General features: G+C 34.7%; 1 protein-coding gene across 1 annotated transcript in view; it reads left to right on the forward strand.

Moving 5' to 3' along the window:
- The window catches only part of LOC132552673 (protein kinase C-binding protein NELL1-like), an 82932-nt gene that overhangs the window by 34334 nt on the left and 34094 nt on the right, over nt 1-14504 (forward strand). The window contains exons 2-3 of the mRNA XM_060216863.1: nt 4631-4759; nt 13571-13721. Coding sequence (XP_060072846.1) covers nt 4631-4759; nt 13571-13721 — 280 coding nt within the window. The remainder of the gene's footprint in view (nt 1-4630; nt 4760-13570; nt 13722-14504) is intronic.

Below are 14504 nucleotides of genomic sequence, written 5' to 3' on the forward strand. Positions count from 1 at the left end.
AGTGCCATGATTCTTCATATTCCTCCTCTGAAGTTATCAAACAAACTTTTCATAGTTGAACCAGTATATTTTTCATCAACGGATATTGCACGTGTAGACCCGTGGTCTATGGGCATACCTATCGCCCCATCCCTATCGTATATCGTGTTCCCTTCACGCGCGGGGCGTTACACGAGATGATCCGACGTCTACGCCGTTAGAGATACCATCAGAAGATGACCAAGAACCATCTCTTTTACCCCGGCCTCAATTAATATCAAAAGCGGCAGCAATCTTGTTGTGTTTACAAGGTATGCAACATGTGTCCAGGAGAGTTTTTCTTTTAAGACCAATTCCTTTCATATCAAACGTTTATAGGCCCTTCGTTATGAATAAGAGGAAGATTATTGGGCTGTAGGGCAGCTGCCTAATTTGATGGCTTCTTTATATAAAACACTAGAGTATAAATACTTCTCAATGGTTCCACTCAGGACAAGTGACTGTGTTCTATGATAGACTACAATCCGACTCAGATTCTAGATAGAGGAATAATTCTTTTCAGGGAACCGTTTCTCCAACTCGACCCTCTCTTGAAATAAAATACCCTTTAGCTTCTCTCGATTAATTGAGTGTTTTTTCAAGTAAGCGGTATGTGTTGAAGTGATTTATAGAATTGTATTACGTCTGCTTCCTCAGCTAAACAAAAGTGATATCATACACTTAAATTCTATATCCCTGTCGTTTAGGAACAGCATTTCTCTTTGTATCATGCAGACACCTTTGATCGTTATTCGAATGAATGAAATCCTTCCCTTTGTAGTAAAACATAGTGGTTTATGTCTTACATGCGCTAGACTTCTCAGACCGTGCATATCCTTCGATAAACATATTTTGAGATTGGAATATTGCCTGTTTATTTTTTTTTTTGGTTCCAGATAGGAGATCAATGGAAATAATTTCTTTATAGTAAGTCTTAGTAGTAGCTTGAATGTGGTATTTGTATCAAACATATGTAACCTATATCAATGTCTTCTGATTCCAGTTACTGAGGTTTACATCTCAACATTTGTTTGACCTTTCACCTATAGATAGGTAGAAACTGGAATGTAAACGTTGCAAATTTTATCCTAATGACACATCTTTAATAAGTTTGATTTATAGTTCCTGATTTTGTCAAAGCAAAATTTTCAAAATTCAATTAAACTTAACCTAAAATGTGGCAAATTTTAAACAAACATAATTGAACTCTTTCCTAAAACACAACAGGAAGCTGATCCCTAACCGATGTTAATCTTGAAATCTGCACCAATGCCAATTATAAACGTAACCTTTTTTCAACATTTCACCTTCCCCCCAGGAAATGAGGGTGCGAATACCACGTGGCCTTACGTAATAACGACAGTCCCCTGCTAATTGATCTGGTAGAAACTGATAATCTAAGTTTATTTTCGTGTGTACATCCAGTAAATCTCTGACCCTTTTAAAGACAGGTCGAACGATATAGATCTAGATTGAAAGGTTGTGTTAGAGAAGACATTGGTAGGGCGATTAAGAAGAAAATCTCTCTGACTTCCGCTGCACTTCTTGCCTTTGATGGTAGGTATAAAGTAACTAGTTAGATAGACAGACATGAACCTGTTTACTCACTCTATGTTAACATTGTCTGTCTGCTTTGGTGTAAACCTACCCACCACTTAACTTCCCAGGCAAACCAGACGTCTCTCTTTTCCATGTGAGTTACAGGATGCACAATAGTGTTTTTCAATAAAGTGGCAATATTGAGTGTTACTCTCCTGTAATAATTAAGAAAAAGAGTACAAACGTTTGAATTACATGATTATATCGCATGTCATATTATCAATTGATTCGATACTTATCTTCATTTTTAATTTTAATTAGTTTAAAAAATCACGATAAACAATATACCGCTTTACCCAATCAGAATACTGTTCTGTTAAAAGGCATACACAAGGAATCTTTTTTACATATATCATCCAGAAATAGTGCACTATATACCTCTGGTACCATAACAAAGCCTACCCAGTGTTACCAACTGTTGTATATATCCTATCACAATGGCGGTGGTCTTACTATCTGATTGAGGCATGTTCCCATAAAAATTGGATAGATTCTGAGAACTTTCTTTACTTTAGATAACACGACTGACAAATACACATAAGATGATCAACCTGATGAATTGGGCCAAGAATCCAAAGTCCGTAGGTTATCTAAGAAAAATATTTACTTTTTATATAAGATTACAATTTAAATATTGTAGGTGCATTTACAATGAACAAATGGCACGTAAAATAATCGTGAATTTTTTTGTTCTTTTTCCGTTTTCAATTGATTGATATTGGAACCAGTTTTATATTTGACATGACTTTAACATTGATTAGACCACGCTTATGGGGACGAATTATTGGTAACTGACAAATATAGTCTAAATATATAATAAGATGAGGTGCCATATAACATAATTCGTATTGAGTTTCGTTTTTGTCCATATGGTACGTTTTATTATACATTATTCCCCGTCGTACGCGGTCACCATATAACCAAAGAGAAAATCATTGGTACTAAATGCATATATTCGATATTTTTCAGACATAAAACGATAAAAAAAACCTTTGTCTCTAAAGATAGAACTCACTAATCCGACTTCGATCCGCGATGTAAGAAGGCAGTCTGCTAAAGTATGCCAGAAACCTATTATCAATCTCCGGTCGGATCTTCTGGCTCTTTGTATATACGTGTATATACTGATTCTATATACAAGTATATACAAAAACCTTACTTTCAATATTTTCATAATTTTGGTATGTACACACCCATATTAATAATAAGATCAGACAGTAAAAACATCGCACAACATGCATTTCTTTGTTGATAAGATAGGTAAATCACGATTATCTTGAAAACCAATCACGATTATGATTAGTGACGTTTTATTAGAGTCAGTCGTGTTAACGGTGTTTGATTTTTAAAATTTTGTGTTGTTTCCGATATAAAGGTGGCTTTTTGGAGATCATTTTTGCTATACTGCTATGATGGATGTTGAGTATCAGAGTTTTCAGAGTTGGTGACGTGTTCCAAATATTGTGCCGTCAAAAAGTCTACGATTCGGACATGATAATAATGACATGAAATTCGGAACAATGAAGGCGTCGATCAAATTGTGTCCCTTAAATCTGACCGCAGCCTTGCGTCTCAATTATTGGTTTCTGCAAATTGGCTATTGTGTTGCCGAAGTTTCTGTTGAATGGCTGTCAATTTCCGGCGATTTACGCTCGTCCCTTCTTTGTCGAGATAAGCGACACCAAACGGTATTTATTTGGTGCACACGTTATCACTTATTATCATGGACAGTCATCTTGGCAGTTTGGTCATATCCATTTGTAGCTGACCATTAGCAATTGCAGTTGATGTAGGCATGTCTTTTTCATCTGGATAAAATCAATGTGTGATTTCAGAAGATTTACTGTAAATGTCATCGTCTCTGATTGTAGCTTGTATCTTTTAAACTTAATTAAACGAACTCACGCTTCATTTGGCGGTAATCAATGTATAATTGACGTTTTTATAACTAGGCAACTTTTTAATACTGCGTTTTATTTGAGGATAAACACGCACTTTACCGCTGAATTGCTCTCGTGATTGGGGCTGAAAATGAAATGACAATCAAGCAGGATGTATTACTTGTAATGTATTACTTTATTTTCATACTTCACTCTCCTTTATTCAGTATACTAAATGTAGTTAATTATGATAGTTTTCCTAGATCATATATTCAACTTTCAAGAGCTCTGAGAGAGCAGCAATTACATGTTTTTTTTATTCGGGATATCGTTATGTCCATATCTCAAATTGATGCTTTGAATAATCATGCGCATGTAAAGTTTGACTATGCGTTGATGTTGATGTTGATGTAATTGTTCATGTTTTCATAATTATATAGCATTTCAAAAACACAATTTCGTTTGTAGTATTGATATTCTATTTTCTCAAGCAATCCCTTGAACCAATGGTGTGCTGATGATATGTCGGTCATAATTAGTGTCGTTTGCACACATGCTAGTTATCTTACTCTCTGTTGCTGTAGACTAATCAGCTGGATACAATTGATGTGCCAGCCAAAAAATAACGCTATTGATGCCGGTCAATGTGCTCCGCTGGCAATCACAGGTCACACAGTGCAAGCGGCAGTCGTCCAACGCACATCAAACCGGAAGTACCACCAAAATACACAATGGCAACCCTCATTATCTTTGTTTTGTCTTCCTATGCCCAGTAATGACATCCACAGATATGCCTTCAAATACCACTCGGCTGTCGACCTGTAGTAACCAAGGCAATCGTAAGGTCAATGTAACTCTTAGTGCACGTCTAACAATGATGGATGGGTGATTGTTGAAGCTGCTTTGTTCTCTAACCACATCGTTTTTTTTATCATTTCTGTATATTATTCGTTAAATAAAGAATGTTGTTTTGTGCATGAATCCTCAAAGTTTATATTAGTCTTGTGTGGTAATATATGTTTTCTACAAGTTGAGCACGTTGTTATGTAAAGAAAAATTGTTCCACTATTTTACATCGTGGCATCTGCAGTATTATTTACAGAAAATTTATGTAATGTTCTTTTGTGTTTCAGGTGTAAGTTTAGACCTCAAATCAAGACATGTACTGGATCTTTTACAATTCCTCAATACGACCGCCAACAGCGGACGGTTCACGGTCGTGGCAGGCCAGAGTGACAACACTTCAGCTGTTCTACTGGAAGGTAACTCGACATCCATTTACTTTCAGTTTTACATTATTTTCTACTTCCTAAATATGAATTGCGATATACTCAGTATACATTCCAATGTGGAAACTTGCAAATGCATTTCGGCTTAAATTCTCGCTGGTCATTCCAATAAACACGCATACCGAGAACTCAATTTGTGAATTAGACACGCCAGAACAAATCATATTTGGGACCAAATGAATGATTTGTAGATAGGTACGTACTTAGTGGATACATCACTTATCAACAAAGTCTAGGTGTAACACTGTAACTCCTGGAGTCAGATCTACGTGTTTAGCATTATTGTTTTTTTCTGTTAATTGTTTAAATACCTGAGAATGACTAAATGTTTTTACACGCCATTTATGTCGAAGTTGACCTCCCGTTAAACAAACAAGATAAGAGAATTGCATTATATGCAATTATTTTAACTATATCGTAAAAGTCAAGGACGTTTTTGTCCATTTTCCTGATGGAATTCTTTATCAAAAGTTATCTTGCTTAACTTCCTGTGAGATAAGTGAATTCAGCCGTGTATGAATTATACAGTTTTAAATGTACCACTACGGACCAAAGTTCCCAGACAGACCTTCTCTAATCTAGAGTTATCTGCCCCTGTGTTCCTCCCTGGTGGTTTTATTGTTAGGGGTTTTGTCCTATTAACCTGTGTTTTAAAAGATTAATATATTTATGTAACCAATATTGCCCCAAAGAAAGAACGTGAGACGATGATGGTAATGGTTCCTATAGCGGTAGGCCTGTTCACCTTCTTGCTGTTGCAGACGAGATTATGGCGCGCACTGCTGTGCCATAAAGTGTTTCTCATCATGCTCTACCTATGTCTGCGAGCGCCGAACGAATCCTTCTACCGAACACACCCCTGCCAATAACCAACCTTATCTGCCCTTCCCCTGACCCTAAAATGCCCCCCATTTTTTCTGCGTTTCCCGTGGACTTTCCTTTATCTGGAAACTGTGTTCCATTCATCATTCACCACCAAAGGAAAAAAATAATCGATTAAAGACTCGTCAGAAAATACCACTCGTCGGAGTAAACTTTACATTTAATTGAAATTTCAATGTAACGTACATTGGAATTGCAATCCAATGAATTAGGCCACATTTTGATGAAATCACATTGTCCTAACACTCCTCCAATATGCCAACCCTCCATTTCAAAATTCCATAATTCGGCCGTCCTTTGTGTTTCAAACAGAAAACGAAATAAAAATGTAGCCATTCAGTTTGATATTCAAAGGTGCAAGTGTTATGTAAATGTAAAGAGGCGCTTGTGTTTGACTTTAAAGGCATCAACGGCAAACGTTTTAAACATACATATATTCATTATCATTATTAGATAGAATGTGTCAAAAATTCCTAATTATTTAATCAGCAGATTTTACGTTATAGCAATACATTTCAGTCCTTTAATACTTGTATGTTTAGTTTCCAATATCCAAGTTATTTATTAATTGGAAGTACACCGTGTATCTAAACATATCTAAAGCAAACTTTACATTTTCAAGCCTGTCATTTCGATTTTTAAAACAAATTACAGATTTTTAACCAATATGAATATATAAGCGAGAGTTTCTCTTAACACTGTTTTTAGGTGAATTCACATTCATCAAATTATTATTATGGAAATACATATATAAGATTGAATATTTCAACAAGCCTTATGAAGTAAAAAAATAAATAAATTGCACCACACTGTAGTGCTTGAAGCGTTTAGATCGATTTAACGATAAAGGGTTTTTTTATACAAACACGTTCAAGATCAAATATGAAAACCGTATGTGTAGACCGTAATGAACGCCATGCACATGCTTTCTTAATTAAGTTAAGGTTTGTTTATTGTTGAAATGATAAGGATACGGACAGTATTTGAACGAATTTCGTGTCAGTCTCCCACCTTAATCATCATTAAATACTACGGTGTCTAAGGATTCCCTGGGCATGGCTGTATCGATCGGAAAACTACTCATTGTACATGTCACAGGAGCGACATCATTCCCTACTCAAAACAATATGTACAAATACAAGGAAGGTAAATTTATATGTGTGTGTGTGTGTGTGTGTGTGTGTGTGTGTGTGTGTGTGTGTGTGTGTGTATTTATCATTTGCTTAATACAGAAAGTTTCAATTACTATTATTATCAACTGTAGATTAATTGTATGATAATATTGGTTAGACGATGACTTAAATGGCTGTGTTTAAAGATATTTGCTCTGGTAGTGATAAATATCACTAGCAGTCACATTTCTTTGTACATGAAAAAGAGCTATTATAAGTGATGCTACCGATCTTCTTTCGTTAAGAGGATATTTATCTAGAAACGGGTAATATAATAAAAGTTCTGATGACTTAAATTGTCTTGTGAACTTTAGCGGGGATTTCGAAATAAATAAGGCCTATTTATAAAATAAAAAAAATGAAGTGTGCCAGTAATTTATGGGATTTTTATGTCATTTTAATCTCACTTTAGGATATAGTTGCTTTATCATAGGAAGTGTTCGTTATGTCAATAAAAAGATGGATTTCAGGCTGTTGCCAGATCATACTGAGAATATACGTAATATTGGCACAAAATGGATTTCAAACAACGATGAAAATTTCTTCTAAATCTTCTCACATAGCAAATCTACTTACACACTCAGTACATAATATTTTGTACTTTACTATGACAGCCAATAGGCCGTTTGTGAGAGCAACGCCTGACCATCCACGTCAGCACTTATTGACTAAAAGTCGTTATCAAACTCATAATCCATCGTACAATATACTCTAATACAGAAGCTACATATTAGGTCATGTTTACAATGTTTTACACCGCTTAGAAATACAACAAAAGGGTACGGAAAAACAATTTTTATTTGAAATGAAAAGAAGCCTAGGTTGTTTTGTAAATCTGCAAGGAACTGCATCACACGAAAGTTTTCCCAAATAGAGCTATTTTCGTGCTTACAACAGACAATACTGTTTTCCGGAAATAGATATGTACTTTGAGAATTAGAATTTCACATAATTTCCCCAATTTAGTCTCACCCTTTAAACCCTTTTACGGAATTTCAATTTTCAAAAATCCTAGGTAAAATAAGTCTGGATTGAGATGAACTCATTTGACGGTGTTTCAAAATCCAGATGCCTGAAATGTAGATTCATAAATGCACGCTATTACACATTTTTATATTATCACATTTTGTTCGTTTTCGCAGTGGACAAAATATCAATACACGTTTTCGACGTTGTATTTAAAATCAGCAAAATCATCCGTGGATGCCACGGTTAATGTTAGGAATATATGTGCCTTGATGTTCGATAACACAACAAACTGTCATCAATATGGGAGACCGACATTAACAAGAATTCAGCTCTTCATTTCTATTCAGATTCACCAGGTACGACGATAATAGATGGCCTCAATGAAAATACATGCCCGTCTACCTGAGGATGCTACCGTCAAATTGTTCATCATTATTGAAAGATAGTAACTTTCTAAAAGCAATCTCCATAAATGGTTTCAAATAATATAATACGGCACTCTCCTGTTATTTTTTTAATTAGTGATGCCATTCCGGCTCTATCAGATTGCTTCTGTATATCTTTCGTTCTGCAAGAAATGCTGAAATCAGGACATGAAGCAAGATGCTTATAATTCGTTAAAAACTCTTGTCAATCTTTGCTAGTCTTCCATTATCTTATAAACAGACTTTATAAATGGAATAACGAACCAATATGTTCCCTGGAATGGCTCCTATATCAATCAGTTACGCATGACTTGCAGGATTCCCAATCAGAATGTTTCACCTCCGCTTTATCAATTTCCGGTATAGATGACATTTCTGTCACCTTCTAAAGCGTTAAAATTCGAATATAGAAAAATTATCTTCAATCATATTTCCGAAGTCGCCTTTTTATCGAACCTTCCAATCTAATACACGCTTTTTACTTATTTTTGTAATATAACTGGGACGATCTCGGTACACCCTTTCCGGACCGGTATCATTATCAATAGAAGATTGATTGGAGGCCCCCACTATCATGCGCTGTACACCGACTATATACTGATAAACTAATTACACACAGTAGGAAGCGGTTTATATTTCATTGAACTTATCCTATACATACGATTAACTGAATGTTTAAAAACTTGCAAAACGCCGCAAAAATCACTGATGAAGTGGAGAGGGAATAACGAAACACTTGTGCAATGTTTACAAAGAAAGAAATTACATGAACGTCTATATATATAGTATCGATCTGGAAATATGCTTATATCTCAATAAATCTTCGTTCTAATAAATGTCTCTTACACTACATCATTGAGTTAGCATAGAACCTACTTCTACATTCAGCAGTATAGGTTTTTTATCACTAAATTATTGACTGACAGAGTCTATACTTAGAGAATGTATGGTATGGTTAGGAAGCGTTGTCAATAATAAATATATGACATGTACAAATTGTTAATCTTGATTTTGTTTCATGAATTGGTGTATGTTAGCCAATAGAAAATGGGGCCCTGAACAATCCCCTTTCCTATCATAATGCTAGATCTTGCTACCTTGGTATTTTATGATGCCTGATGCTTCTGAAACAAGGTCTAAGTAAACCCGTCATTGATTATTCTCCTTAAAGACTTCTTTCTGTTCCTTATGCATGGCAGATATATTGGTAGTGTCTGGACCAGCACGTCGTCGTAATAAATACCAATGAAAAGGAAATGGTCGCTATAGCCGTAGTAGGCTGAAACATTTCAGCTGTTCTTAACTCGGGGTAAATTGCTAAAATATTAATGTATGACATATGGATACGATTAGAATCCCCATTTACATAAAAGTCAAATGATCTTCACGAGGGTTTTAACGATTCAGAATAATGCTTCTTAAAACAGAGAATTGTGTATGAAGTAGAGAATTCCAGCAAACATTGGTCACGTTAAAATCCGCCCATTCCCCACAGAAAATGATCCTAAAAATATAACAACTCTCTTATGCTTTTGAAAATATCATAATTGATATATGATATTCTACCATTAACATTCATTAACACCATAAATAACATAATATATTCTAACATTAGCTTTCACTAAGATCATGAATTAAATGTGATATTCTACCATTACCTTTCATTAACACCATAAATAACATATTATATTCTAACATTAGCTTTCACTAAGATCATGAATTAAATGTGATATTCTACCATTACCATTCATTAACACCATAAATAACATCATATATTCTAACATTAGCTTTCACTAAGATCATGAATTAAATGTGATATTCTACCATTACCATTCATTAACACCATAAATAATATATTATATTCTAACATTACCTTTCACTAAGATCATGAATTAAATGTGATATTCTACCATTACCATTCATTAACACCATAAATAACATATTATATTCTAACATTTCACTAATCCTATAAATTAAACATAATACTTTACCATTATTACAAATCCCTAATACCATAAATGGTATATAATTTTTAATACCCATTAATATTGAAAAAGATACATAATATTGTACAGTCATTGCGACCCCTTAATGCCATAAATGATTCATAATGTATTTACCATTACAGTGGAGTAATTCGATAAATGATCTGTAACATTACATTTTACAAATACCGTTTATGTTTCTTAAAATTGTATCATTATTACATTCCACGAATACCAAAAATGATGTGTATCACTGTATCATTTTTACAACCCAAAAATAGCATTGTATATACTGTGAACACTGTTTTGCTGTTGGTGATCCGAGTATTGAATATACTGGTATAATTAAATCTTCAGTAATCTAGGAATTCAAAAGTGACGAGAACGTAATTTCGTCAGTACACAACAATGTTGTAAGATGCTATCTTTATTTTTCGGTATGCGTAGCATAACATGGAAGCAAATGATTTTAATAAATAATTCATGAAAGCTGCATACACATTTGCATACTTTTAGAACTACAAATAAGGGCCTCGTTATCAAAGCATGTGCTGACAATGAATGTTGATATCAATCAGCAAACGACTTTGTAGGCAGTAAATTTCAATTATTAGAATACTAGTTTGTGGATGTCGATCACGTTACAATGTGCATGACCGAAAGCTTCCCTGCACGCAGGCAAGCTGTAGACAACCGCTATTGAATTTTAATTACAAAGAATGTACATTACTACATTTTCAGTCAAGTGTTTATAGTACATAATAGGGTATGCCTTTGTCAAATCTAAAGTGTTCCTTTTTCGCAGCTTATATATCCATATATTAAATAGTGTTCTCTGTTGTCCTATTGCAGAAGGGATATTCTATACATATTTTAACTGTTTTTTTTATAACAACAAACTATGTATTCCCGGTAGACTGGGTAGTAAGCCATGCTAACTAGTTTTATGTACATCCAGGGAGTATGACTACATGCTATTGTCATGAATCAGTTCATGTGGGATACAGACAAGAATGTGTCTCTTGATATACTAAGATATGTCAATTATCGATCGACACCATTTTTCGTGTGCCTCGTTCTGAATTAACCTCAGTCTGTAGTCTTAGCGCACTTGGTGTTAATGAACAAAACTATTATACAACCATGGATGGTAGTGTCTTATAATTTATTTGTGGAATGACATTATATATACGTGTGAGTGTATATATACGCACCTGTGTTTTAACATTGCCATCACCTACATCTCCACTTGTCGGCTGTTAGAGGATAATTACCTGTGATAAACTCTTATCAGATTGGTGTGGAAGACCTGGCCCCGTAAACAGACCTTTGTATTTCGACAAGCATGACAATCTTATCAAAGAAAAGGAATAACCAACATCCACAGTTTTAAAGTATCCCATTCCGGTGTGCATTCGTTAGATGCCTGGACGCCATTTTATTTTAGAAACAAATAGCACTGTTCATATCTTCTCATTTATCAAAATCGGAATTTACTAAAACTGCACAATCAACTTCATCACACAACTACATTCAATAAAATGTACATACCAAAAGGAATCATTTTATTTTTGATGAAAATCTTTTACTTTAAAAAATATAGTTAGTTGGGCTAGTTCACAATGTTGGTCATGTCGCTTTTGCCAATTAACGGGAGGTGGTCCATATCTCACGAGATTACACGAGTGCAGACTGGAGAAATATGATGCTATCCAAACTGTACTTTAAATACATATCAATTTATGAATGTCTAGAAGAAGACCTATTTCGGGATCTCCGTGTTTTATACTCCCCCAGCAACATGTAGGCATACCTGCAGACCTATATTTACTCTCATGTAACATGTAAGCGAGATCTTGACACCAGATAAGGTATGCACCATCTTTCGTATATGTTAATTTAGACCTGTTCATCAACACTTTATACTTTCAATTCGGGGTGCCATAATTGATTAAGTTAGTTATATGTTTAATCAGTATCTTGTCTTCATTTTGGTTAAAATCCTGACTTTGTTAAGTAGTCTTGGGGTGGGATCATGTGCTATAAATAGCTCTCAAGAGTGTTACATTCTGTAACAGCAACGCCACCGCTGCGTTAGCAACTGATAAGCGAAAAACAGAATTTCATTCATGACTGAAGTTATGGTATAATTTGGCCCAGTCATCGACAACCCAAAATAAGCACACGCAAGCAGTTATCAGAGTTTAATTGAATTTTATTCGAAAAGATTCAATTAATATCATATTGTTTGCTGCATGTGTCTAGTGAAATTGTATGTACAATATCCTGTTGCGTTACAGGTAAAATGTACAGTTTAGCTATGTTATTTAGTTATGTAACAACAACCATTACTTCTTTGTTTATTTCTAAAAAAAACTGTCTGTGATGCCGATTTGAGCGAGTTTGCATGTCTTTTGACTCATTTAGCTACTATCCTGGGAATTCGTAGAGTACCACCCCCATTCAAAAAAAGACTAGATAAACCTGAGCAGACATGGCGAACAAGTGTTTTGCGCTGAAAAGCGCAGCCCGAAGGCAATCATACGCCACGTTTAATGTCGGGCCGTATCACCTCGGGACGAGCGATACTACAAACAACATTTCCGGGTTATAATGAAATTTTCCTCTCTTTTCTGATAATATACTAAAAGAAAAAACTTTCCTTGTGTAATGGATTATCCAAAGTCTCCCCCTAAACGCTTGATGCTGTGTACAATACTCAGACGGTGTTGGGCATTAAACCAGGTCAAAGTGATGACTAACAGCCGATATTTAAAGATTCTGATGGAAATACAGAAAATTTTAAATTAAGTCAATCAACAGCGAGTAATTATTATTGGTATCTGATGCCTATACGTCCGAATTACTTATTGTACGATCAGGGTCAACGATTTATAATATTTAACCATTACTAATCACACCTTTCCTGAATCGTGAAAAAAATCGTGAGATTGATTTTCTATATGTGGGAAATAAACTTTAAAAAATTTGTTATTTGGAGATATATTCCATTTTCCCCGTATTCGAAGCAAACTATAATGTGTTTAAAGTACATTCCAAACTTCGATTAAAGTCTACATAGCGAGTTTGTAATAGCGATAGTTTATATATTTATATATTACACGTTGAGGAGAGGGGGCAATTGTTAGGAGGAAAGGTTTATCCGGAAATCTCTTGTTTACAACGGGCACTAATATCATGATTTCTTACTGACAACACTTAATAACAAGCAATAGGATGTCATTGACGTGAATTTGATGAAATGAAACGATTACCGTTTAAACAACTGGACAAGATTTCTACATTGATAGGATTACTTTATACTGATGTATGATATTTCCTGTTTTTCAGATCCAAGTCGGAACTTAGCTTTACCAAATACTGTGTTGAGAGAGGCTTTTCATATTTTACGTGAGAATAGTGAAGTAACTTTTTTAGCAACTGTGAAACAGGAGGTTGGAGATGCGGGGAGTATCATAGCATTTTCTTCAGACATTGTAAGGTAAGCTCAGTCTTTTGTTGTCAATGCATGCGACATTTTCAGATTCTTGGAAAACTGGTATTCATTGATATCATGGCTCTTTACTATCGAGTAGATAGTACAAAAACACAGATTAAACAAAAGACACACAAGTGAATATATATATTAAACTGCACCATACAGCTGTTTCGTCCTAGGATTCGTCAGTGATGCTAAGGGTCTACATTTTAAAATCTGCGATGCGACGAAGGACACGTTTTCGTTTAATTGAAGAAATTTTGTAATTTTCATATATCAGATAATATAAATAATTTTACACGTGTGTATATTCTGAGCCGTGCCACTATTCGAATTAAAATGTGGCATGCAAATTACAGCAAACCTTGGGGGCTTTAATGTCCACCAGCAATGTCTGCCACCTGCTATCTCTAAGTATATACAAACGACAAGCTAATAACACGTCTCGGTACAGATAGCTAGATACATAGTAAAATAATGAAACGCACTGCATCATACAGCTGTTTCTTCCTTTTTTGCACTCGCCAATAATGCTAAGGGCCTTAATTATGATAATGATGATGTGATTGAGTAAAATCTTAAGTGATTGAAAGAAATTTAAAATCTAGATTGAATGGTGCACTAGATCCATAATTAAATAAATTTTGTAAGTTTCATATATCTGACTAACGACAAGTGCATGTTTATTCTGAACCATGCCACTATTCGAATGAATTAAAAACATGGCATGCAATTAGGTCTTACCGCGAGGACTAAACTTCCTACAAATGAATGGCACTCTTAATA

This window comes from Ylistrum balloti, unplaced genomic scaffold (genome assembly GCF_031769215.1).
Source record: "Ylistrum balloti isolate Yb309-2 unplaced genomic scaffold, AGI_CSIRO_Ybal_v1 Utg370266, whole genome shotgun sequence".
Taxonomy (NCBI): Eukaryota; Metazoa; Mollusca; class Bivalvia; order Pectinida; family Pectinidae; genus Ylistrum; species Ylistrum balloti.